At 40.0% G+C, this 23,515-nt stretch overlaps 1 protein-coding gene across 4 annotated transcripts in view; it reads left to right on the top strand.

Moving 5' to 3' along the window:
- Nucleotides 1–23,515, top strand: part of LOC113009200 (putative homeodomain transcription factor 2) — a 52,410-nt gene that overhangs the window by 19,814 nt on the left and 9,081 nt on the right. For 2 of the 4 annotated variants that reach the window (XM_026147383.1, XM_026147382.1), the window contains 8 exons: nt 1,284–1,364; nt 14,408–14,464; nt 14,741–14,752; nt 18,163–18,232; nt 18,739–18,897; nt 20,662–20,827; nt 22,115–22,276; nt 23,228–23,456. In XM_026147383.1, coding sequence (XP_026003168.1) covers nt 1,320–1,364; nt 14,408–14,464; nt 14,741–14,752; nt 18,163–18,232; nt 18,739–18,897; nt 20,662–20,827; nt 22,115–22,276; nt 23,228–23,456 — 900 coding nt within the window. In that variant the 5' untranslated portion in view covers nt 1,284–1,319. The remainder of the gene's footprint in view (nt 1–1,283; nt 1,365–14,407; nt 14,465–14,740; nt 14,753–18,162; nt 18,233–18,738; nt 18,898–20,661; nt 20,828–22,114; nt 22,277–23,227; nt 23,457–23,515) is intronic. The other 2 variants (XM_026147385.1, XM_026147384.1) reach the window with 2 other exon arrangements.

Below are 23,515 nucleotides of genomic sequence, written 5' to 3'. Positions count from 1 at the left end.
ATGATTCTTGCATCTGACTAGGAGCCCTCCCAGGCTAAGTGTTTTGGGCATTTCCTACTGGGGGGGGGGTTGGAGACCCCAGTGAAGACCTAGAACACGGTTTCCGCATGGAAGAGCAGAAGGAGGTGGCTGGGGAGAGAACAGTCTGGGCATCTCTGCTGAGATGCTTTCCCCTGTGATCCATACCAGAGAGATGGTAGAAGATGGATGGATGTAGTTAAAAGATGAACATAGTAACCCATTGTTTGTGAAGTCTTGTATTAAAGCCTCAACACAGTTTCCCATCTGTGTTGTTGTGTTTTTTGTTTTTGTTTTAAACTGGACATGACAAGTGAAGGAGAAACTGAAGGGAACACCCTGACGCATAAGGGTAAAGCTTTATCAACTTGCTTTGACTCTACTGCGCACAGAATAATCATCACACTGTATCCAGTAAGACTTTAAACTCATTTCAAATTCAGTGTGGTGCTGTGTTCAGGCAAAGTTAACCACACCAAAGATGTGTCTTTGTCCAAATACTCACACGCACATTAATGACAAACACATTCATAAATCCAACTTAATGACATGTTGACATTTTGTAACCATCAGTGTGTATTCATGTGTGCGTGCATTGCGTTAAGGTGACATAAGTGTCCATTGGATTGCATGCCTGTGCATATGGGTGTGTGTAATGGGTGTTTGCGCCTATTTTTCCATTCATACACACCCAAACCACTGCAAGAAATCAGACAGCCATAACCAAACCGCTTCCACAGAAGTCTTGTTTTTTGTGTGTGTGTGTGGGGGGGGGGGGGGTTCAGGTGAGGATTCAAAAGGAATAACCAGCTCTAAACGAGTGTTTGTTTGTATTGTAAGATGGGTGTCAAGGGAAACAACATTAAAAAAATAAAAGTGACTAGGCTTATTACTAAGGTGTGTTGTTCAGTGCGTACATGTCTTATGTTTGGACACGTTTCGCATTGATTAGTACAGGTTAGACTTCATGTTCAGATTTGTGTACAAGGAGAATCCATCACATCACTGTCCATCCCTTATTTATCCTCTTAAAAGCCTCACTGAGATTAAAACACTGCTTTTTAAGAGTGACCTGGTTCTATTAGACGTGTCAGTGAGATTTGCTTTAAAAATTGATTGTGGGAGGGGTGTGTTTAGTCCCCTCCCTCTTTTATTTGTCACAACACACCTGCCTACCAGGTATAGACCCCAGTCCTCCTCTCCCTGTCCCCAGTACTCAGTCACTCACGCTGCGCTCTCTTCTCTCTCTCGCTGTGTGTTTTCAGTCTAAGATGCCCTAGGCGGTGAGGAAGGAAATGTAAATGGCTTCCAAAGTAAAAGATGCTGTGGTGTGGTACCAGAAAAAGGTAAGGCGCTGCATTTTAAAATCTTTTATAAAATTTAAAAAAAAATTTGTGTGGGTTTCACACTATTGCTGTGCTTTTGTTTTTAAGTATTTAACTATAATATTAAAATGAAAACGTGTATTTAATATGATATTTTGACTACCTCTGAAACTATGCTTTGATAGCACCATTAACCTTTTTATGCACTCTTACTAATACTAGTTTTACAAGTCTGCTTTTCATAGCGTCTTATTTATAAAAAAAAAAAAGAGAAGAAAAAGGCTTTGACCTTTTATAGGCCCATTACATTTAATTTTTTTCCTTTTATTTCTCTAAATGACACTTTTTAAAGATTCCTATTATCTTTGCACTACTTTGTAGCTTATACAGAAGACTAATTTTTGCCCAGTTTGATTACTATTATTGTAATGATTGGGGACTATGTTGCAATTTGCATTTTATAGACATCAATCATGCTTTCCCTTTGCATTGTAGAAGTGTCTGATTAAGGCATCGTCTGTGCATATTAAATTGTATTGATATTTTATACTTGTGTGCCTCAGCTATGGTCTTTAAACCATGGTCTTTAAACCATAGCTGAGGCATAGCTGATTATAATGCTCAATATTATGATCTGTCGGGTGGACCTCCTTTTCTGTAAGACTCTTTATAAAGTCTTTGCTTTATTCTATACTTTGAATAATCTCCTACACATGGTTTCATCTTTTTTCTTTTTTCTCTTACATGCTTTTACTGCACTTGGGAAATGCAGTTTCATTCACTTTCCTCTAATTCTACTCTCATCACTTGACATCTATTCTAAATTTTGTAGTTTAGAATTAGTAATGTAAATGTTAATAACACAAAAAATGAGTGTAGTTCCCTCCTTTTTATTTCTTTACTTGCTTTTATTGATAATGATGCATCTTGTCCATGATTTTCTGAGTTTAGCAAGTACAGAAGAGCAAACTGATCATCTTTTACAGAGAAATGCACAGAGATCTGGTAACGCTGACCAGTTTTGCTTGTATTTGCAGTCATCCTGACTCTGACCCAGTAACAGTGTTAATTAAGACATATTTGCTCCTTTTGCTGCAGTGATTTCTTACTTTATATACAGACTGCAGTATATGTATATACTCAATAGGTGATCATACATTGTTCTTGCTCTGTGGCACACTGAGGGAGAAGTCGCTAAATCATTTAATTTCTTTTTTTTAAAAAGAAAGATAGTTTTACAAGACTTCTGACACTGAAGCGAGCAGACTCCTTCAGTAAACCATTTTGATAATGACTTCCTTGCTGCTGTCAGCAGCGACATCTGGGTCGAGCCGTTCAGCACTGCCTTCAGCCCGGCTGGTGTTGTGTGTCCTGTTGTTCCATAGTCTCAGATATCAGATCCTCTGTTGGACTCCAGCCCCGGTCCCCCTGCAGCTCTCAGCTTACACACTCATCTGCTCTCACAAACCTGACTGCCTGTTTTTCTTTTCTCTGCCCTCACTGCTGGCCTTTTTTTCTTTTGCCTTTTTCTCTTTCTGCTCACACCTTCCAGATGTAGAGATCAGAAGCTGGAATGAGAGCTCACAGAATATGACCCATCAGAAGTAACTTTAATGAAAGAACAACATTGAAAACACTTGCATGTGTAAATATATACATTTTCAATCAAAACTGCATTTTTAAAAATGTTGTTTTATTACTTTAAGTTAAATTCTTTTGTGTCGTAAATATAGGAAACGGTAAAGCTTGCACAAACCCTACTTGGGTTGTTTTCAAACCGTTGTCTTGGCATTAGCTGATTAATCTGAGTTAAACGCAGAATGTTTTCTTCAAAAAAGCATTAAGCTCAATGCATTTCTTGGGTATTTGTTCATCATACGTCTGTGTTTTGTGTGTCTAGCAAAGCTTGTCTGGGCAAAGGCACACCAGTGACGACAGCCGCTGAGTCACGAATGACTAAACTTTTTTTTTTTTTTTTTTTTTTAGTGCCCTCACACCTGTCCTCAGGGGACTTCTTTATCTAGCGTGTCTCATTTAGACAAGTTAAGTGGTTGTGCGTTTTCTCACTCAGTTGAGAAAATAAACAAGAGATTAGGTTGAACTTTTCTGCAAGCCGTGACCAGGATTTCAGTGTCTCACAAGAGACAGTTTCATTCGTCTGCATTAACCCTCTCAAGGCAGGCGTTGCCCATTTGCAAACTAACAACCTGATTACTCCGCATACATATTTTGTGAGTTTTTTTTACTCAGAAGTACCACTGCAGGACTTGGTTGTACATTAGCAACAAAAAGTTTAATTTGAGCCTGAGAGGGTTAAATCTCTTAAGTGTTCTGTAAAATTGGACAACAGCACACCAGATAGATGAGTCTTGAGAGGCATAGAAGGGTCCACTGCACCTTATTATAATGTCTAGCTTGTCAGGAAAGGGTTTGATATCAGCAGCATTATGTAACCACCTGAAATCTTGCCAATCAAATCTTCTCTGCCCTCAGGGAAGATTCATACTTCTCAGATCCAGCTTCACACAGTTGAATAATTTGTTTCCAAGTGAAAAGAAAATGTATTTGTTCACTTGCCTCTGATGGCTTTTAGCACTGCAGATTCTGCAGTTTCATTATAAATGTTTGACATTTCTGATCCGTCACAGTATAGTTAAAATGTCAACAAACAAGTCACAGATTTAGGTTTGGGCTGTTTTCAGTAGAGCTACTTCTAAAGAAATCGCTGAGAGATATTTAGTATTCAGCCTGCATTGGTGTTAAATTCTTTAAATGTTTCCTTTTTTAATGCTGTGAGCTCCATAAATCTGATTAAATTCAGCCGAGATGATATAAAAGTGCACATTTATGCTTTCCAGGTGTGTTTTGTTTTATTTGGTTTAGTTTTTTGTGCTATATTTTTGCCTACTTTTAAATGTGTAAAACTGCAAAAAATGGTTCACAATGCAATAAAAGACAGGGTCCAGTAACTGTTGAGTCTCACAAAGCTTATTCAGTGTATTCACATGAAGTTACATTTTATGTTGCAGAGAAAGTTCGAGATTGTCAAACCGGTCTGTTAAGGTGTGTTTCACAACTCGGGCTCTTCGGCCTCTAAGCCCTTCAGGCTTATGTCAGAGTCACAGTGTATTTCTGACTGCTGTGCTGGGAGACCAGCTGTAAATAGATTCGGTGCCTTGTTTGTGTCGAGTCTGTTCTTTTTCCTCACTGCCGTGCCATGCCAAGCCCATATCACAGTGAAGGCACATGCACCGGAGCAGGCTATATCGGCCACAGCGCCAGCCATACTTACTTTTTCTCTCTGACAGTTTGTTTGTTGTTACCAGATAGAAAGCGGTTCCATGTAGAAATTATTCAGCTTTTAATGTCTTGAACATTTTAAATGTGCCATGCATGTTGGTTTATGTTTGAGCTGAAAATGTTTAACTGTAACAAATTTAATTGTAGCTTGCGTGTGTGTATTTTGAGATGTGACGCAGTGTGTATTTTCGGAGGGTGTTTGTTGTTGACTTCTTGAGATCAGAAAGTCTCGTGTGAAGATTCACTGTGACCACACTTAGCAGTCACAGGTCTAAATTTAGGAGATGAGAATTTTTGTGGATTATCTTGTCGCTTCCCTGTTGTAGTTTCTTGGTGCAACTCCTTGGACGTTTACATCTCAGAATATAATAAAAATCATCTGACCTTTACTGGGTTCTGAAACGAGGCTTGACTTGGCAAATAATGGCATGGTGTATTGAGCCAAAATGCAGAAAGTGTGTGAAAAACTAAGTTCACCCTCACTGTTTGCGTAGGAATTAAGATAAGTAGCCGTTATTATGCTAAGTCAAATACACCCGATTAAGTTATCATCAGCAAATCTGTAAAAGCAGAAGCAGTTTTAATTGTTTGTCTGCTGTCTGTTAACATAACACAGAGGAGGACATCAGCAATGATCTCAAAAGTGATTGTTGCTGTGGTTATAAGGCCATTTCCAAAACAATTCCAAGCCCATCACTGTGCATTGAGAAAGATTATTCACAAGTGGAAAACATCCGAGACTCCAGCTTGTTCCAGCAGATTCACCCTGAGGTCACACTGTGCAATGTTTAAAACCCAAGAGCTCCATCTTGGACTCTGCAGGCCTCGGTTAGGAGGTTAAATGTTGAAGTTCATGACAGTACAATATTTTAAAAAAGAACAAGTCACTGAGTTTGGAATGGCAGCTACTGCAAAAAAGCTTGTTCTCTGTAAAAAGAACATGATAGCACAGCTTAGGTTTGCAAAGTTTCATCTGAAAAAATCATGAGACTTCTGAAACATTGTCCTTTGAACAGATGAGCCCATAATGTACAGCACTATGTTTGGGGAAAACCAAACCCAGCATTTCAGCACAAACACCTCATACCAGCTGCTCTTTGAGTCGACCATGAACTCCTCTGTATACCAAAGTATTCGTCTGTCTAACAAGCTTGGGTCAGAATTGGGTCCTGCAACAGGACGATGATCCCAAGAACAGCTGAAAGAGAAAAGAAGCAAGGTAACGCAATGACTCAGTTAAAGTTCGGACTGTGAAGAAGAGCGGGCCAAAATTCATCAAAAGTCATACAGAAAAGATTGACTTCAAGTTATCACTGCTGAAGGTGATACTACTGGTTTTTGCATCATAGATTGTACTTAGTTTTTCCACATACTGCTTCTGGGCTTAGTTTTTGCTAAATAAATAACGGCATTTGTTATTTTGGGTTGGCTTAAGTAATGATAATCTTCATTTCTTTTCCTTCATTTGCCCCAAAGCAAAAAAAAGAAAAAAAAGAAGCATTGATAGGTTTGTAGCATAAACCTATTCGCTGGAACGTTCAAGACAATTTACTACACAGCAGAAAGCAAGACACAAGTAGGCAAAGTTCTTTGTGTTACTCATGCATGAGGGAGACCTGCCTGGAGCCAAGTGTCGTTCCACCCACTTGACCTCCGTCAGACTCTCAGCCAGGTTCCCCATAGCACTCCTTTTATTGTGGTTACATGAATATTCATAGGTTCATTAACATATGACGTTTCGTATAGGTATACATGTGGACAACGAATAGTGTGTGTGGGTGTGGGTGTGAAGACTCCCCAAAGCTGGTGCCAGGAGTCTAGCGGTCCATCTGAACAAAAGGCTCTTACACTTAGACAGATATACGTGTGTTTGCTATACCATATATCAGCAAGAGAAGACACGACCTCTCCTAGGTGTGTGATCTATGCCAGAACCCTCTGAAGAGGAGTGAACGCACTCCCCTCTTCATGCTACAGAGTTGTTACAGACCTCCTAGGATGAGACATTCTTTCAATCTACAAATGGTTATATACTTCTAAGCATATATAAATATATATTTCTAGGCATAAATGGCAATCCAACTATACAAATCTAACAAGCATATTGTTCTTTTGAGATGTCCTTCATGTGTTTCTGGCAGCCAAATTAAAGTTTTCTTATCTGACACACGCATGCACGTACACACCTGTCTGAGCAGAAAATAAACCTTACACACAGACTACAGGGAGAGCTGTTGTTGTAGTCTGAGTCGCTGTAGTCTCACATCTCAGGGGTTCGTGGACACCATGAAAAACTTCTTTTTAAATGGTTTTTTTTTTTTTATTTTATTTTTTTTTTTTGCTGATTCTTTTCTTTAGTTTGTTTCTTTTGTTTTTGCCCCTTTACGGATTTCTTCTTCTTGTACAAAGTCACTTATTTAATAAGAGATTCTTGGAGGTTATTAGAAGGTGGAAGCTTCATGTTTTTATCACTGTAGCTTAAATATACACAGAACAATTTTAAGACTTTATTATGACTGTGGCATTGTAGGATTTCACTATTTATTTAGACTAATTTTAAGTTGATAATTATTAGTGGTAGCTGCAGTCTTTTGTGTGTTTGAACCTGGGTTGAATGTATTCCTATATTTACACAGTAGTGATGCCCTAGAGACACACTGATGGAAAAATCCCTCCCCTCTTTGTGGGACGCTGGGTGTGGTTAGCTCTCACGCGCTGATTAACCACCAAAGTCTGGCTCAGAGAGAAGAGATGTTTTCAAACTGGAAGGAACGAGGAAAAACTGGATGAAAAGTTGACACAAACATCTGACAAACTACACTGTCAGCAGCTTCACACATTGTTAAAATCCTGGTATAAATTTGACTGCTACACATTGTAATCACTAAATCTTTGCCAATTATATTTATTTTATATTTATTTTTTGCAGTGTTAATAGTTTAGTCTGTGAAGCTACTGCTGGAAAGGTGACGTCCTCATTGTTGCTTGTTTTGTCTAATCTTGGTGCAAATCTTGATTTTAAAAAAACAAAAAACAATAAATAAAATCATTTTCCCTCAACAGCTCAGGCAATCGGGTGCTTAATAATAGTAGGTTATTCAGAGAAGATTTTTTTTTTTTTATGGTTTTCCAGGATGGTGACTTTTTGACAAATGTTCAGAGGAATGTTTTTGAGCCTCTTAGTACTGACCTATGAATCATTCAAGCATAAAAATAGACCCAACTCAAAGGATGACCCAGTGTTGTTTACACATAACAGGCACATTAGCAAAGAACCCGTTTTACATTGTATCATTAGGTACTATGTTGCATATGTGTTTTTGTGATAACCTGGTAGTATATGCATTTCTTTTGCTTGTGGAAAAAAACAAAACAAACCAAAACAGTATAACAGTTTGACAGGCATAAGTGTTTGTTTGGGAATCACCTTGTTGATAAAATAAAGAGCAATTGACTGAAAACTTGGCATATCTCAGCATGGTGTTTAAGCATGTCTTTGAAGTTTGAGAAAACTGGAACAAGTGGAGCATAAAACAAGTAGTGGGGGCCTAAAAGAAAGGGGGGGGGGGGGGTAGTCTGCAGCAGATCAACAGTATCTGAAAGTCATATCCTTAAGAAACTGGGGGGGAAATCAGTAAAAACCTGGCACAGGAACTGAAAGATGCATCTAGGCCTTCAGGTGATCAATCTACTGTTGACGCAAGCCTCTTTAGAAATGGTCTGAGTAGAAAGTTCGCTGTCAAGAGGCCATTCTTGGGGAAAGGAAATGGGGAGAAAAAGCTGAGGGATGCCAGTTTACACAACTGGACTGAAATTCAGTGGCCACAGGTCTGGTGGAGTGATGAATCCAAATTTGAGATTTGATTGATCTTGTCGGTATATACAGAGAGGTTAAACAGTGAGTGTATATAAAGCTATCTGTAAACAGTGGAGGTGAAGGCTTGGCCATGGTTTTGAGGGGTTTTGGGTTTTTTTTGGGGGGGGGGGTTTAGCCATTGGTGTTGAAAATCTTCAAATATGCTGGAAGTATGACCAGAGAGAAGTAATGTCAGATTTTGATTCACCTGTATTTGATCTCAAGCAAAGTGCCAATACAGTAAAAGCATACCATACCACACCATGGATTGGCCTCCCCAGAGCCCAGACTTTAACATTATTGAAGCAGTGTTTGATCATCTTGATGGAGAACCAAAAAAAAGAGCTTTGAATGCCCTTTTGCTGACTCTATGAAAACCACTTGAATGAAACTCGTTAGAATAGTGCAAACTGTTTTTGCATTGCCATTCAATAAATCACTGCACCTATTTTTGCATTTTCCTGGTAAAATATGAAGAAAACGCGGTAGGCTAAAGTCTTTTGCACAGTACTGTTTACCTGGCTTCTGCAAAACCTGCAGTTGAGTAGGGAATTGAACTCTCGGCCCTGTCATTAGTAGCGGACTCACCCAACCCTCTTAAACCTCAGCGGCCCATTTCGTTTGAAGCTGCACTGTTCAGGATTGTTACATAATGTCCACTGACAGGTTGTCCCCCTGTAAAGTTTATATGACAAACGTGTTAACAGTTTACACATGCAACCCACAACAAATAGAGCAACATTACCATTTATGTGGAATCGTGTTTGCTCTTTTGTTGTTCTGTTTTTGGTGTACACTAATTCCCAAGGGAAATGTTGTGGTTTCTGGACGCTAGAGTTGAAGTTTACGGTTGAACAGTAATTAAGGCCTTTATAGGATTCATAGGTATGAGGGGATAAATCATGTGAGATAGTACTCGAAGGCATGGTTAATGCAGAAATATTGATTACAGCAGATTTAAAGTCAATGCAGTAAAGTCTGTGACCAGGATTGACATTTGAGTACTCGTTATTTTTAAGCCGACTAAACCCCAAGCAGACAACGGATGAATGACGACATCGCACACTGAAGAGTGTAAATCATTCGCGGCTGACGTTTCTGTTAATATGTTAAACTTCACGTCAACAACATTCCTCTGAAAGTCAGCATCTGTCTTTGTCTCTGATACCCCCTCAATTGCAGAGGCAGTTATGTAACTCTGCTCTTCTCCTCCTCCGACTCCCCTCGGTGCATCGTCCCTCTCTGTTGTCATGACGACTCCAGCATTGCTGCAGCGGCACACTCGGCCTCTTCGCTCTCAGCTCTTGATTTGCTTGTCAAATTGCTGAACTTTGAATTTTTTTTTTTTGTTCTTCCCTGGTCCAAATCCTTACATTAAAACTGAGAATTTAAGTATTTGAGATTTATTAAAGCAGTTTTTTGCAAAATGGTCAAAACCAGCTGGCTGATCATGAGTGGTTGATGAGGTAAATAGATAGTGATGTAACGGTGTGTGAGTGTGGTGATAAGAGGATTTACAGTGCTGTAAATGCCTCTTTGTCAAATCACAGTTACCTCGCGACTCTATGATGTAACAACAGATGAGCGTGTGTGCGTGTGCCTCCACTTTCCATACCAACTTTCACTCTTATCTATCCCCCTTCCACTTTTATCTTCCTACTTAGTAGTCTGGTCATGTTTGTCCTCTGGAGCATATGTGGAGGACAGTCAAACATCCTCGCGTGTGAGTGTGTGTGTTTTAATGGGCCGAGTGGAGTGGAAAATTAGCTGTCAGTCTAAATGTCATGCAGTCAGTCAGACGTCCAGAACTCGGCTGGTTTTACCTTACTGGTGGAGCCTCGAGATCCTCATCTGTCCCTAGTCGATAAGTTACAACCCTTTTACTATATAACACATGAAGGATTTATTTTGAAAAGCATCTATAATGTTTTAAAGCAGTGGTAAAAGGTAATATTCAATTCTAGCTTCAAGTATAAGTTCTTCGTTATATGCTTATGAAGCTGAACACTGAGATGAGTGTTTATTCACCTGCTTAAAAGGCTTCTCAGTCCACTCCAGCGTGGATTCTTTCCTTATTTGTACGTCGCCTCGGACAAAGAGTCTGCCAAGTCATAAATGTTTAAATAGGAGTTTAAAATTAGACGGAGGTCTCAAGTTGCACCCGTTGAAAAAATGGTCTTTTTTTTTTCCCCCTTCCTATAGTTAGTTAGATTTATAATGAGACAGGGAAGGAAAAAATTAAGGTGGCCTTAAGTCTGCCTTTATCTCTGTTTATAACTTAGTGCTGTTGGAGGTGCTTTAATTGCATGATCTTCAGCAGCAGGTAGATTTTGACACTCACTGTACAGTCTGTTAATCTGTCACCATGTTTACCGATTTGGCCTCGGTGGGTAGCTGCCAGTTTTCCTGGACTTTCAGCTTAAAAAGAAAATGCCAAGGTCAAGATTTCCTTTTGCCTGCCAGCTGTTGTTCATGAATGCAGTTTAATTATAAAAAGCTGAATTGTTTGTAATTCACCAAATAAAGTCATTCTTTTGTGTTTTGCTCGCGTGCAGCCAAACCCTTTAAAACACGCAATTAAAGACTTTTTCCCTTCTCACATCTGCATACTTGTATGTTAATACATAATTATAGCTGCATAGCCAAAGATTTCTCAAGTTTTTCTATTATTATTGTCCATACTTATTTGTAATGCATTAAACTTGCTTGTAAAATGTATCTGTTTACAGTTAGTCCTGGTGTCTTGTCAGCTCAAGTTCAGTATCTCTAGCCCATAAAACTAGAAATACTGAACTTGCTTTGCTATGGTCTACTTTTAGCACAATAACAGAAGGCCAGGTCATTATAAATATCAATAAACTGATATTTTGGAGACTGTTTATCTTAACTTTAAGACTTGGAACCTAGGCAGACAATTCCTTTCATTCCAGCTTCAGCATGCATTTCCAAATTTGTTTAGTTCCCATTCCGAGCTACTCCGGTAAATAAAAACACTGTACGGTCGTGTACTGTCATCCTCCCTCCACACTTAGCTGTTTCTACCTGTTATGAGCTCTCTGATGTTGTAAAGGCGAAGAAAACATCAGAAATTAACAACAAACTTTGTTCAAAATACGCTCACAACCACTGCTCCTCAATGAGGCCTTTCCAGAGACTGCGTTGTCTGGCCCGGCTTGTTGCTTTATTATCAATAAACATTTGTCATTTGTAATTAGGATTTATTCATTTTATAAGGTTATTCATTAGCAAAGGTTGGAAAAGCGAATAAATGACCTTTTACTGACAAATTTTATATTGAAATAATCAAAACAGCAGACTTCTTGATAGAAGAATTAGTTTGTTTGTATTTGAACAAGTCTTTACAGCATTAAACACATCTGGAACCTCTGGAATAGATGCGATCAGAGCAGCACCCTGGTTCTAAAGATTGGTATCACTATACACAGAATATTATCAAATGTTGCTTCTTCATAAAGAGGAAACAAGTGCATCACAATCTGACTGCTAGTTCCGGACAATATAATTTGAAACCGCATGATTAACCTCACAGTACCCAGCTACCTCCAGACAAAACCAATTGATTAGAATTTGGGATTGATGTGTACTCAATAGTTGTACCATAGTGTGACCTGCGGGAGGGCGGTGTCACAACAGGCACGTGCTGAAGCTGGTGTCAAAGTGTGCCTGTTATGTGGGACGGCCACGATGTGACACCTTGCCTGACCCACATCTTTTACTGCTATATGTGATCGTTGACATGGAGATGTCACCAGACTGAGGTGCTGTCTGCACCACATAAAAGAACAAATCATTTCACTAATGTGATCGTTGTTTTGTTAATAAAATTAACTTTAGAGGACTTGTAAAGTGATATTAGTAATAAGACAGGGTTTGTTTTTGGTTTTTTTGTAACTACATGGCACACACTTTCTCTTCTTGAGTTCCTAAATTTGATTCCTCTCTGTTTCAGTCTCTCTTGGTGCTCTTCCTTCGTCGTCTTTGACCTCTTTCTCTCTCTCTCTCCATTCATCATTAATGAAACTGCATTAAATATGCATAGTTTCCACTGGCGTGCTCATGGGGTGACCCAGACTCGATGCCATGGAGGCATATAAGCTCGCAAGAAAAACCTGATCTGCTGACACCTCTACCAGGAGATGGGGTTTTTTTTGTTTTGTTTTTTTAAAGAAGCTGCTTAATAGTGCAACTCTAGTAGAATTGTATCTTCTAATTGTGAAATCTAAAAGCAGGTGACATAAGAAACCAGCAACCCTGTGAAATTGGTGCAGTCTGACCTTGGAGTGCGTTTGTTTTGATCTGTGTTCCCAGATCAGATACAAATATATCTTGTTCTTACAGTAACAGCACTCTCTATCATTGTCTGATATATTTTCTTTCTGGTGTCTGCTGTGCTTGGCTCATACAGACCACATTGCTTGGCACATAATAGCATATAATGGCTTATCCACTCCTCTGACCTCACGCACACCCTGATAAACACGATTAGTCCTCGACACGCACCAACACTCTGCAGGTCTATTGATCCCTCTGATCCCTGTGACAGTAACAAGTGGTGCACCCTTCATTTCGCCCTGCCCTTCCTCCTGTGTGTAATATTGGTAAATACTAGCTGCTGGTGCATATTATCCTATCAGGGGTTTTTGTTAGCTGTACTCCAGTTAAGAGGTAATCAAGGAAAAGAACAGACAGGACGTACTGTAGGTGTAATGTGTTCTTGTTGCTGGTTTTATGTGATCTGTACATTTCAGTGCATTAAGTGTTTACATCCCTGTTAACTTGCTGTAGTTCTATCTGTTATTAAAACATCCAAAAAGTCTGCAGACTGAGAGTCGGGGCACAGCAGCACTTTATTAAAGTAGATTGCTCAGAGTGCAATAATTTATCCTCCAACATAATTGCTGAACTGCTCCTCTGTTTGGGACTCTATGCTACAGCAACACCAAGAAAACTGAAGTGGTTGCTATAAAGATGGAGACTAGTTCTGTGACCATTCAGTCACTTGGTGTCTTGAACGTGACTTCAGTGCATTCAGATACCAAGGAAACGTTTGTTATACTGCAAATATTAACTGATAAATTGCTATAAATGGCAAATCTATTCTTCTCTACATGCCCAGAAATCCATATTAAACAGAAATTCACATTAACAACTGAGTGACATAGTTACTATTTGTGAAAGATGGAGATTTAACCACAAAATGACACAGGCGCTCGGCAACCTTGCTTTTATATCGGAGTATAACTAAAATACAACCAGCTGAAACCAAAAGTTCTTAAAGCATTAGAGGAGAAAACATCGATTCACCAGGTTCAGACATCTTTACAATCCCGTTACTGGAGTGGATTTCTCCTTATGGGTCTGATTTACTGTGTTTTAATGGCTCACTTTCAGATCCGTCCATATCTGTTGTATTTTCAATAAATTCCAGCTAGTTTTATGAGACCGTGACAGTTCCAGTTGTGAAGCAAGAGCCTGAAATCTTGAACTCCCACACAAAACAAAACAAAGCTCTAACCATAATCGTGTGTCTCTGCAGGCTTCCTGTTGTTATGAGATATAATGAGGCTGTAGGTAATGGGGATGATGCAGCTAGCAGATGAAGGGCGGATTTCATGCAGAGAATGAAAGTAGATCAAGCTTTATTCATAAGTTTGATTGTTCAGAGGCAGATGGTCTGACGCTAACCTTTTATTTGCTCTGCAGTCTTTATCAGAACAGAAACTTTGTGTGTAAAAGAAACCTGTTGTGGTTTTCAATCATTACTACTTTTTTTCTGTAAAGTCTGCAGAGCATCTTGTAAGATTAAAGCTTGTACTAGGTTTGTGTTTACTGCTGGTTTCTTCACTGGATTTCATAATTAATACCTTGTTTGTTTTTATTTTTCCAGATTGGCGCCTATGACCAACAGATATGGGAGAAATCAGTGGAGCAGAGAGAAATAAAGGTCTGTTTCCTCCACACTTCCATGTTTTGGTTTGGTTTTTTGCTTTTTGCCATTTTCATTTTCCTGTTTTTCTCCTTCTGGTCTCTGCTTATTCATCCTTCATGTCTTGTGGTTCCTTTTGCATTATCGCTTCAGTTTTTATTCTGCCGTCACTTTTCCTATGTTTTCTTTTCACTCTTTCCTTTCTGTCCTCCTGGCTGTGTGTCATCTGCCCATTTGTCCTCACTTCACCTCCATCCTCCTCCTCCTATCATCTTTTTCTCTTCCTCTCTTCAGTTTATTTCTCTGGTGAGTACACAGCAGGGAGGATGTTCCTCCTGTTTTCCCACAGTGCATGTCTGCTCATCGTACGCTGTAGACAAAATAGACTCTTATTGGTTACTGGTTTGTTATCACGTAGTTTTCAGGGTCACAGCTGCATTCCTGTGACCAGTCAGTGTGGTGTGTTTCTCTCATCACAGACCTAACAATGTGCATCCTCAACATCTAGTTCACAGTAGCAATGTGCACATGTGACCTCAGTTACCGTAACAACCAAAAGATGACACCTTAGTGCAGAAATTACTATACCAACATAGGAAGTTCAACCTCTGATCTTTTGACCTTTTTTAAATCAGAAAAGTTTTCTTGCATTTAAACTTCCTGTAGTTTTATTTTTTTTTATTGAAGGAGTTATTAAAATTTCATATGCATTGAATCGGCCTCAGATGAGAGTTTTGCTATCTGACAGATCTGTGCTTCTATCACCCTCCATCCCTCATATAGTACTTCTTAGAGAAATAGACTTTTTAATCAGCTCAGTACGCGCACATACGCACGCACGCGCACACACGCGCGCACATGCACACCACTGACCTTGGTTTATGTCTGTTAAGCAATGGTTTCCCAGAGTCTGCAGCTGCAGCAGGAAGTACAGAGCGCATCTTAGTGTGGTACTGACACAAGATGCTCTAACTCCTGCTAAGTGTTAATTATACCGTTTATTGGCTCATATAAACTCAACCAATCGGCATCATAAATCTAGAGAAACGAGTCTCTTCATTCTATTTTTAGCAGAAGACGACAGCTTATCTCACTAGAGAGGAGAACTGCTTTTATTCTTATCACAACCCTGATCATAGCTGCAGTTTATTTACAAACTGGAAAGAAAGTGTATTTTTGGATTACTTAATGATTTAAAGACCAATGCCATTTTATTTAATTGGTGTTAAGCCTTATTGTTACAACACAAACAATAAATGCCATTTGTCACTCATGAGCACAATCTGTTCATACACAATAAAACATCAGATACAGGAGCTGAAATTGTTTTGTTTTTGTTTTTTGTTTTTTTTTAAACAATGTAAACTCTTATTAACAAAATAAAATTAGGATTAGAAAGACTTTACGTCTCAGTTGGGGTTGGTTATTAAACTTAACCAAACCTAGCGTGAGTTTGTTAATAGTAGAAATGTCTGGAGAAGAACCCAAGCTGCCCCCTGCTGTGCAGGCAGGAAACTACTGTTACTACTGTTTGAGGGCTAAAAACAACTTGAAATGCAGCCAAGCATCAGCAACAAAAGAACAGATGAAAAGCAGTGAGAGAAGTGGTGATTACTGAATGCAAAGAGTGTTTGTAAATGTTAGATTTAAATAAACTTTTGTTTTGTACATATTTCACAGTCAGTCACAGAAGCAATGTTTAGCTTGTGAAGATAAAAGGCTTTTCACAGCATGGAGATAAGTGAGCTGAGGCCAGGCGAGATGCTCGTGAAGGACTTTACTGCTGCAGTAAAGACTCTACCTGCATCTACTTTACTCTCTTACACACATGCGCGCGCACACACACACTATATTAGCATGTAAATAGTGCTATTTAAAGATAAGAACCTTCACCGAGGCTCCATATCAGACCATTCGCTGATAACAGAACTTGATTGGCTGCTATGTAAATATTAGCATGAGCTGAGCAGATTCAGGTGCACCGCTTTATGTGGTATTTCACAGTACTCTTGGATATGTCTCACATTGAAATGTGCAGAATTTGAATGGACTTACTTAAGGACTTAAGGACAGTACTAGTGTTGATAGAAAACCAGGTTTCAGGTGATACCAAGACTAAAAATTGTACTCTCAGAAAGCCCAAACTTAGATCCAGCTGCAAGTATAGACGAGGAATACATTCAGTATGAAGTGATTACCTGTGATTTCCGAACTGCATGAACATAGTTTTATATAAAGACCAACACCATACCTCCCTTATTTTTAAACTTATGGGCTTTTTCTAGCAGCATGTCTGGATTATGGCTACGTTTGGAAAGGAGCTGCCAGAAAACTGAGACTCCACAAAAGTGGAAAAAGATGCAGGAATCTGGTGACTGACTAAAAATAAGTTTAATGTTTCAGCAGTAATTATGATGTAGAGTAATCGGAGCTTCTGCGGCCGTCTTCCTAAAAATGTTTCCAGAGATTTTGCGATGTGCACAATCTAGCCCTGAAAAACCAAACGGACGAGTGCTTGCCAGGAAAGATGTAAAAGGATACAGTAAATCTAGATACTCTTGCACGTTTCCACTTAACACTAGAGTTAAGTGGAAACGTGCAAGAGTATTCAAGAGCTGAAGAACCTGTTTCCAAACATGTTTCCAGACACCTTTTCTGTGAACAGGCTGGTTCTTCCCAGGAAATCGGAGCCTCAGTGTCACCTCAGACAGGCCTGAGGATATTTCATAAACTTGTGGAGTCCTAAGTTTGAAAAACTACAAGCCTCAACTTTCCTAAAGACCATGACAGAAATGCAATTATTGGTCCTGTGAGATGAGTGGCTTTCCATGAAATTAGTCAGAACTGCTGCAGTAAAGCCATAAGGAGCCCAACGGTGAGCCAAGAAAAAGGCCGTGCACACAGAGGTGCACACATGTGTACACAGCACTGTGACCTCGGCTGTGTTTATAGATCATAATAATTTAATCCAAACTATTGTCGGGCTGCTTACACACTAATTCAGGCATTGTACTTAATCTCTTTCTCTCTCACACGCACACACACACACACACACACACACACACACACAGGGAGCTTTGAGCTGTGTTAATTTGCTGCCTCTGTGACAGAAAGGTCAAACAAGAGATTCATGTGAATTTTATAATTTATAGTCGCTCATAATGTTTCGGTACAGTTTGTTATCTGAGCTAACAGATAACACACAAAAACAGACACACACACACACACACAAATGGAGCGTATGCATCATAGGAGGATGTGACAGGCTGGCACAGGAAGTTGGCATGCCACAGGGGAGCGTTATTCCCAGGGTCATAAACTGAACAAAGCACCGTATTTAACTACAGCAGTCAAAATGAGTAAGCGCTATTACACAGTTTGTAATGACAGGGCTGGCTTCAGGGTCTGAGAGGGTATATTCATCAAAAAAAGCTGCACCACAGCACAAGAATCAAAATAAACATTAAAGTGTAGATGCAGTTCTCCACGAATTAATGGATTCTTGTACATGTAAATCTGCTTGATGTGTGTAGATGCATAAACTCTTAGAGTAGAAGCCATAGCTGTGTGAGTGCACGGTGTGCCTCATCAGACACTGACCACACGTGTGTTTATGAAGGCATAAAGTGCACGAGCAGCGTGTATCCCTGTGAGTATTTGCATATTAATGATGTCTCTTTGTGTTGCACTCACTCTGCGTCTCTCTCCCCCTGCAGGGCTTGAGGAACAAGCCAAAGAAGACGGGACACGTTAAACCAGATCTCATCGATGTGGACTTGGTTAGAGGTGAGGGGGTAAAAAAATGGGGGCTTTCTGCTTAAGGAAAATCCAATAGACCGACTGCAACATTTCCACATGTGCATAAAAGATACACATGTGAACATGAGACGGGCAGCATGGCCGTGCCAACCTCCCGTCGCTGTTAATGCCCGCTCTTTCTTTCTGCCTCGATCCATCCGTCTCATATTCATCACATTTTCAATTATTCATCAGAAGAGTCAGTTTAATCCCCCTTGGTTAGGGACATAATCAAGGCAGAAACGCAGGCAGGGAAAAGATAAACTGAGTCGGGGGGAGGGGGGAGGGATCTGGTGAGATAAAAAAGATAGATGAGGAGGGAGAGGGAGCCTAAAAAGGAAGAAGCGAAGATTAAAAGATTAGCTGAGCTCTAATGTGACTCCTGGATGTATTAACTGATGTGCTTTTCTGCTCACAGCAGAGTCATTTGCTTTAATTAGCTCTCATTAAACTTGAGAATGTGTGTGTGTTTGTTTCTGTTTTCTTATCCTCAGGGTCTGCGTTTGCCAAGGCCAAACCTGAGAGTCCATGGACGTCACTGACCCGGAAGGGCATCGTTCGAGTCGTCTTCTTCCCGTTTTTTTACAGATGGTGGATCCAAGTCACCTCCAGGGCCATTTTCCTCTTACTGCTGGCACTCTATCTGCTGCAAGGTTGGTGTGAGAGTGTGTTTCTTTTTTTCTTTTCTCACAACCCACAATCTTGGTGCTCTCAGTGGAGTGGAAATGCAACTCCTAAGTAAACTGTGGGACGAGTTGTTTGTTTAGTAAGATGTCAGGGTGAACACTCTCAACATCTGTAGTGGGTGTACAAATAAATAAATCCTGATTATTTGTTGAGTGAGTGACCTATTGCTTTGTCTTTATCTCCTGTCATATATTTGCTCTTTACATTTAGATTTGATCATATTAAACATGACCAAACTTTCAAAGAATGAGGTTAGTGTATGTACAATAATCCAGATTTTTTTTTTTTTTTTTTATTTATTTATTTTTTATTCTTGGATATGCACAACATCAGAGGAGAAGTCTCCTTATATGGTCATCTTATGTATCAGTCGCACAGACTTAGACGACTCCCTGGCAATCTGCTGTTACTAGAGAAAATGTATTCTCCAATTGGTTTGCAAGTGGTTGCCAGCTGTCAGTCACAAAGGGTGCTGCACAAGAACCTCATGATTACTTTGGTCTAGCAGATTGTTCCGCTTTGATCGGTTCTGCGGCTCCTGATCTGCCGTGTTGCAACATTGATGTCGCAGCTGGGTTGAAGCCACGCGTGTATGATTGTATTGGTTTTTACTGCCATTTGAAAGAGATTCTGGGACAGAGGCTCAGAGATATGCAGATATAGAGAGGGAGAAGTTGCGATAGTTTGCAGAGCGTTTTTCCACAAGTCTCATGTTTTCAAAGTCTTTGCCTCTAGTTTTGTCTGAGTGGTGACACCTATGGTTCAGGAGAATAGGCACACACATTTCTACAGAGAAGCCCCAGCTCTCTGTTATTGAAAACCTTTGAAGGGTTGCCAATCAGAAGAAAGTGGTTTTAAAGTGGTAGGAGCTACAACAGTCTGGAGGATAAACCAAGGCCTCTTATAAGACGCAAATGTTCTGAACTGTGAATCATGCAAAGGTACTCCAGCAGACTCCCAGAATAAAAACATGGAGCTGACTATAAGGGTAATTTATTCCTCTTCTTTAGTCTTCAGTTTAAAACGAGGTTCACAAACTGCTTGAACAGCTGCCAAAGCGCTTGTAAAATAATGTTTTTCCTAAAATGCACAGACTTCTATAAGAAGCACCTCCAGGTTGCACCCACAGATGCACACGCTCACTCGCGCTCTCTGCACAAACACTTTCACGAGCACTGAACGGTATTTTCCACCACCTACATCACGTTGACCTTTTCTACCCTGAAGAAAACGCTGTTGTTTTTCATCTCTCCCTCCACCCTTCCTGCCGACCTCGTCTACAGACCACATAAAACACCACACGCCTTCTTGCTGACACTACAATGAAAATAACTTGAAGTGTCAAGCTATTTTTTTTTTTTTTTTTAAATTGTTGAGCATACACTGGAGAAAAAAAAAGAAGAAACAAGCAGAGAAGCAACAAATTAAATAGTAACATGGAGGAATGGGATGGAGAGCAGTTGGCCAATCCAGGGGAAGATATTAAAACTCATCAGTTCTTTTTGCATATTTGAGTTGGTGTGTTTTTCTGTTGCAAAACATTAACATTAGAGGAGCTTTTACTCACTTGAGTCACATTCAGACTTTTCTACTCATTTGTTAAACTTGTAGATTAAAACAAGCTGTATGTAATGTGTAGACCTGCAGTTTTGTCTTCAAGCTGCTACTGTTACTTTAATTTAATGTCTGTTTCTGCTCTAATGAATCCTGTTTGTTCATATTTCTCACAGTCGCTGCAGCATTCCTGTATGTGACCATCCCGCAGCCTCATGGGATACCGGCCACCGAGGTGTTTGAAGCCATCTTGCTCATGTTGCTGCTGGGCACCGTCCACTGTCAGATTGTCTCCACCAGGACCCCGAAACCTGCCTCCAGCAGTGGGGGGAAGAGACGCAGGTGAGGAAGGGAGAAGGGCTGAGAAGTATTGCTGAGTGAAAGCTTTTAGGAAGACTAGATGGGGAGGAGGTGAAGGCATCACATGAGATAAAGCCCTTCAGGGACAAAAGAGAGAGTCAGGAAGAGATAAAGAGGAAGATGTGAAATAACAAAGGCAGTATTTAGTTGATATACAAACCACGAGATACCAAAAGAGTGATGGAAAGAAAAATGAATGAAAACCTCTTTTGTTGCTGGGGTGTATCTGACCTCAGTTAATGTAAAGCGTAAAACACTCAAATCTGTACTAAAACACACCCTGGATGAATGTGCTGTCACTTCTTAAAGATGAAATGAGCTCTGTGTGTGTGTGAGAAAGTAGAGTAGTTTGCTTATTGCTGCTGTGTTTTGTAGTGTTTAGATTTGCAGTCTGTGAGTTTCCCTTTGTGTTTTGTTTTTTGTTTTGTTTTTTTGGTTCAAGGCTTTTTGGTGTGTGGCTGCTTTTCTGGCTCACAGTAACGTAAAGACAATTTTCAAACTCCTGGGAAGAAAATTGGACCATGCCACTGTTTTGGAAAGGTTTTCTGGGGATACAGAAATAGTGTGCCTCAATACTGAATCAATCTTTGTACTTCTTGTGATTTTCAGGCGACAGAAAACAATCACATTTGATCAAAGAGGAGTTTGTTGTGACCTTTCTCTCTTTTCTTTATCCTACCTTTGGAGACATGTCGTCATATCAATTGACAGCAGCAAAATATTTAAATTAACTTTTTTTTTTTTTTTTTAACCCAGTGATCATCATAATGAACTCTTTGCTTTTAAATTTTAAGAAGCTCTGTCCTGCACCTCTCCTGTGTGTCCTATATTAAAATAATGATAATCAAGTTCTTGATAATAATTTTTTATGTTAATGTCCTGCAAAAATAAACACAGAATTTCAGTTTATCACATTCACAACCCAAAGAACACCAGTGAAACTGGACTAAATCCCTATTTTATCTTTTTTTTTTTTGATGCTATTATAGTTAAATTTTAGGTTGTATTATTTCATGAATCTACTTTTGCAGAGTAACAGCCTAGATGATGATTTTGGGAGAATTTGCCTTTGATCTGTTTCAGCCTGTGTGTCCAGCAGGTGCTGGCTGAGTCACAGCACCTTTTTTGAGTTTAGCTTCCTGTGTTAGTTGAACCGTATCATCAGTGTTACGATGAAGGTGCAGCCAGACTCCCGGTGGACACACGGCTGTGGTGTCAGGAGTCTCCAGGTCCGCTCTAAGTGTCTCTCCACTTTTTTCCAAACCGAAGGAAGTTGAGGAAGGCATCTCAGATGGAGGTGCATAGGGAAGGCGACGGGTCTAGCACTACCGATAACACACAGGAGGGGGCGCCACACTCCCACTCAGCCAGCACCACATACAGCCTGGGCGCTTTCTTCCAAGATTTCTGGCATGATATCTGTAAAGCTGGGTGTGTATTTTCATTTTCCATCTTCCTACAATGAGATGATGAACATAGGCAGGGCTGGGCTACAGTTTGAATCCATTAATTTGCAAAGAGATCTCTGAATTTCAAACGTTGGGTTTTTTGAAAACAAAAACCCAGCCTTGCCTCAGAGCCTAACCTGGGCTTCTTTAGCTGCAACATCATAACCTAACATTTATTTAGGAAGGGATGGAGTCCCCCTCATTGGTCAACTAAACAGGCAAGCTTGGTGCTGAAATGTAAAGTCAGTTCTGCAGTTTAACGCCTGCGTAAATTCTGCTTCCTGTAGTGCCAAATCTTTCCCTCATTAATGAGGTGCAGGTAGATTTTGCAGCTAAATTTTATGCCAGTAATTTGCTGATAAAGCTATGTTTAAAAGAAGCACTGGGGCAAGAGGCATGCATGTCTGTGGTGAGTAAAGCCCTAACCCCCATGCTTCTACTTGAACAAGCTTTCAGCAGACCGCAACAGTGTGGAACCTTTTTGAGATCCAAGTAGCTCTTTATTTGGGAAATCCATCCACTGATTATCTGCCACACTCACTTTAGCTCCAAAACACTTTCTTCTATCTGATTCAGGCTCTTTTATTCCAAAAATAGTTTTAGAAAGTATCAGAAAGCAGTATCACCAATTGTACTACAGATAAAACACTGTATTTTAAAATGCAGGTATCTTACTCGATGTCGACTTAGCTGCCATTACAAGCGTTTATTTTGTGTGAATGTTCCACATTACTGTGTTGAATGCATCCTGTTGTGAGTTTGCTATTGCATGTCTAATTTTCTAACTGTAATTATTTACTAGTTTAAGATAATCACAGCCCTGCCACTTCTCTGCTTATCTAAATATGTCTGTTTCTGCACTTTTTCCCCCCCCCCCATCGACCTCCGGTCTGGTTTTCTTTCTGTTCTTCCTCTCCTTTGCTTCCTACCAAAGGTCCAAGAAGTCAAAGCTTTCCATCGATAAATCCACAGAAACGGACAACGGCTACGTGTCGCTGGATGGCCGCGTGACCAATCGCAGTAGCGAGGAGGGGCTCCAGCTCCACGAGCAGCGATGCGATTTGTTAAATAGGGCTGACGAGGTGTGCTGGAACCCGCACACACAGCCTGCACACGGTCACGCTGCCCGCAACAATGGACTGCTGCTGGCCGGTGGTAATAAGGTAACCTATCAGTGTTCATTATTTCAATATTTTAACCCTAATATTGTCCTGGATTTGAC

Source organism: Astatotilapia calliptera, chromosome 17 (genome assembly GCF_900246225.1).
Source record: "Astatotilapia calliptera chromosome 17, fAstCal1.2, whole genome shotgun sequence".
In the NCBI taxonomy this organism is placed as follows: Eukaryota; Metazoa; Chordata; class Actinopteri; order Cichliformes; family Cichlidae; genus Astatotilapia; species Astatotilapia calliptera.
Note: the sequence above shows the minus strand (reverse complement) of the source record. Positions and strands in the feature narration are given on the sequence as shown.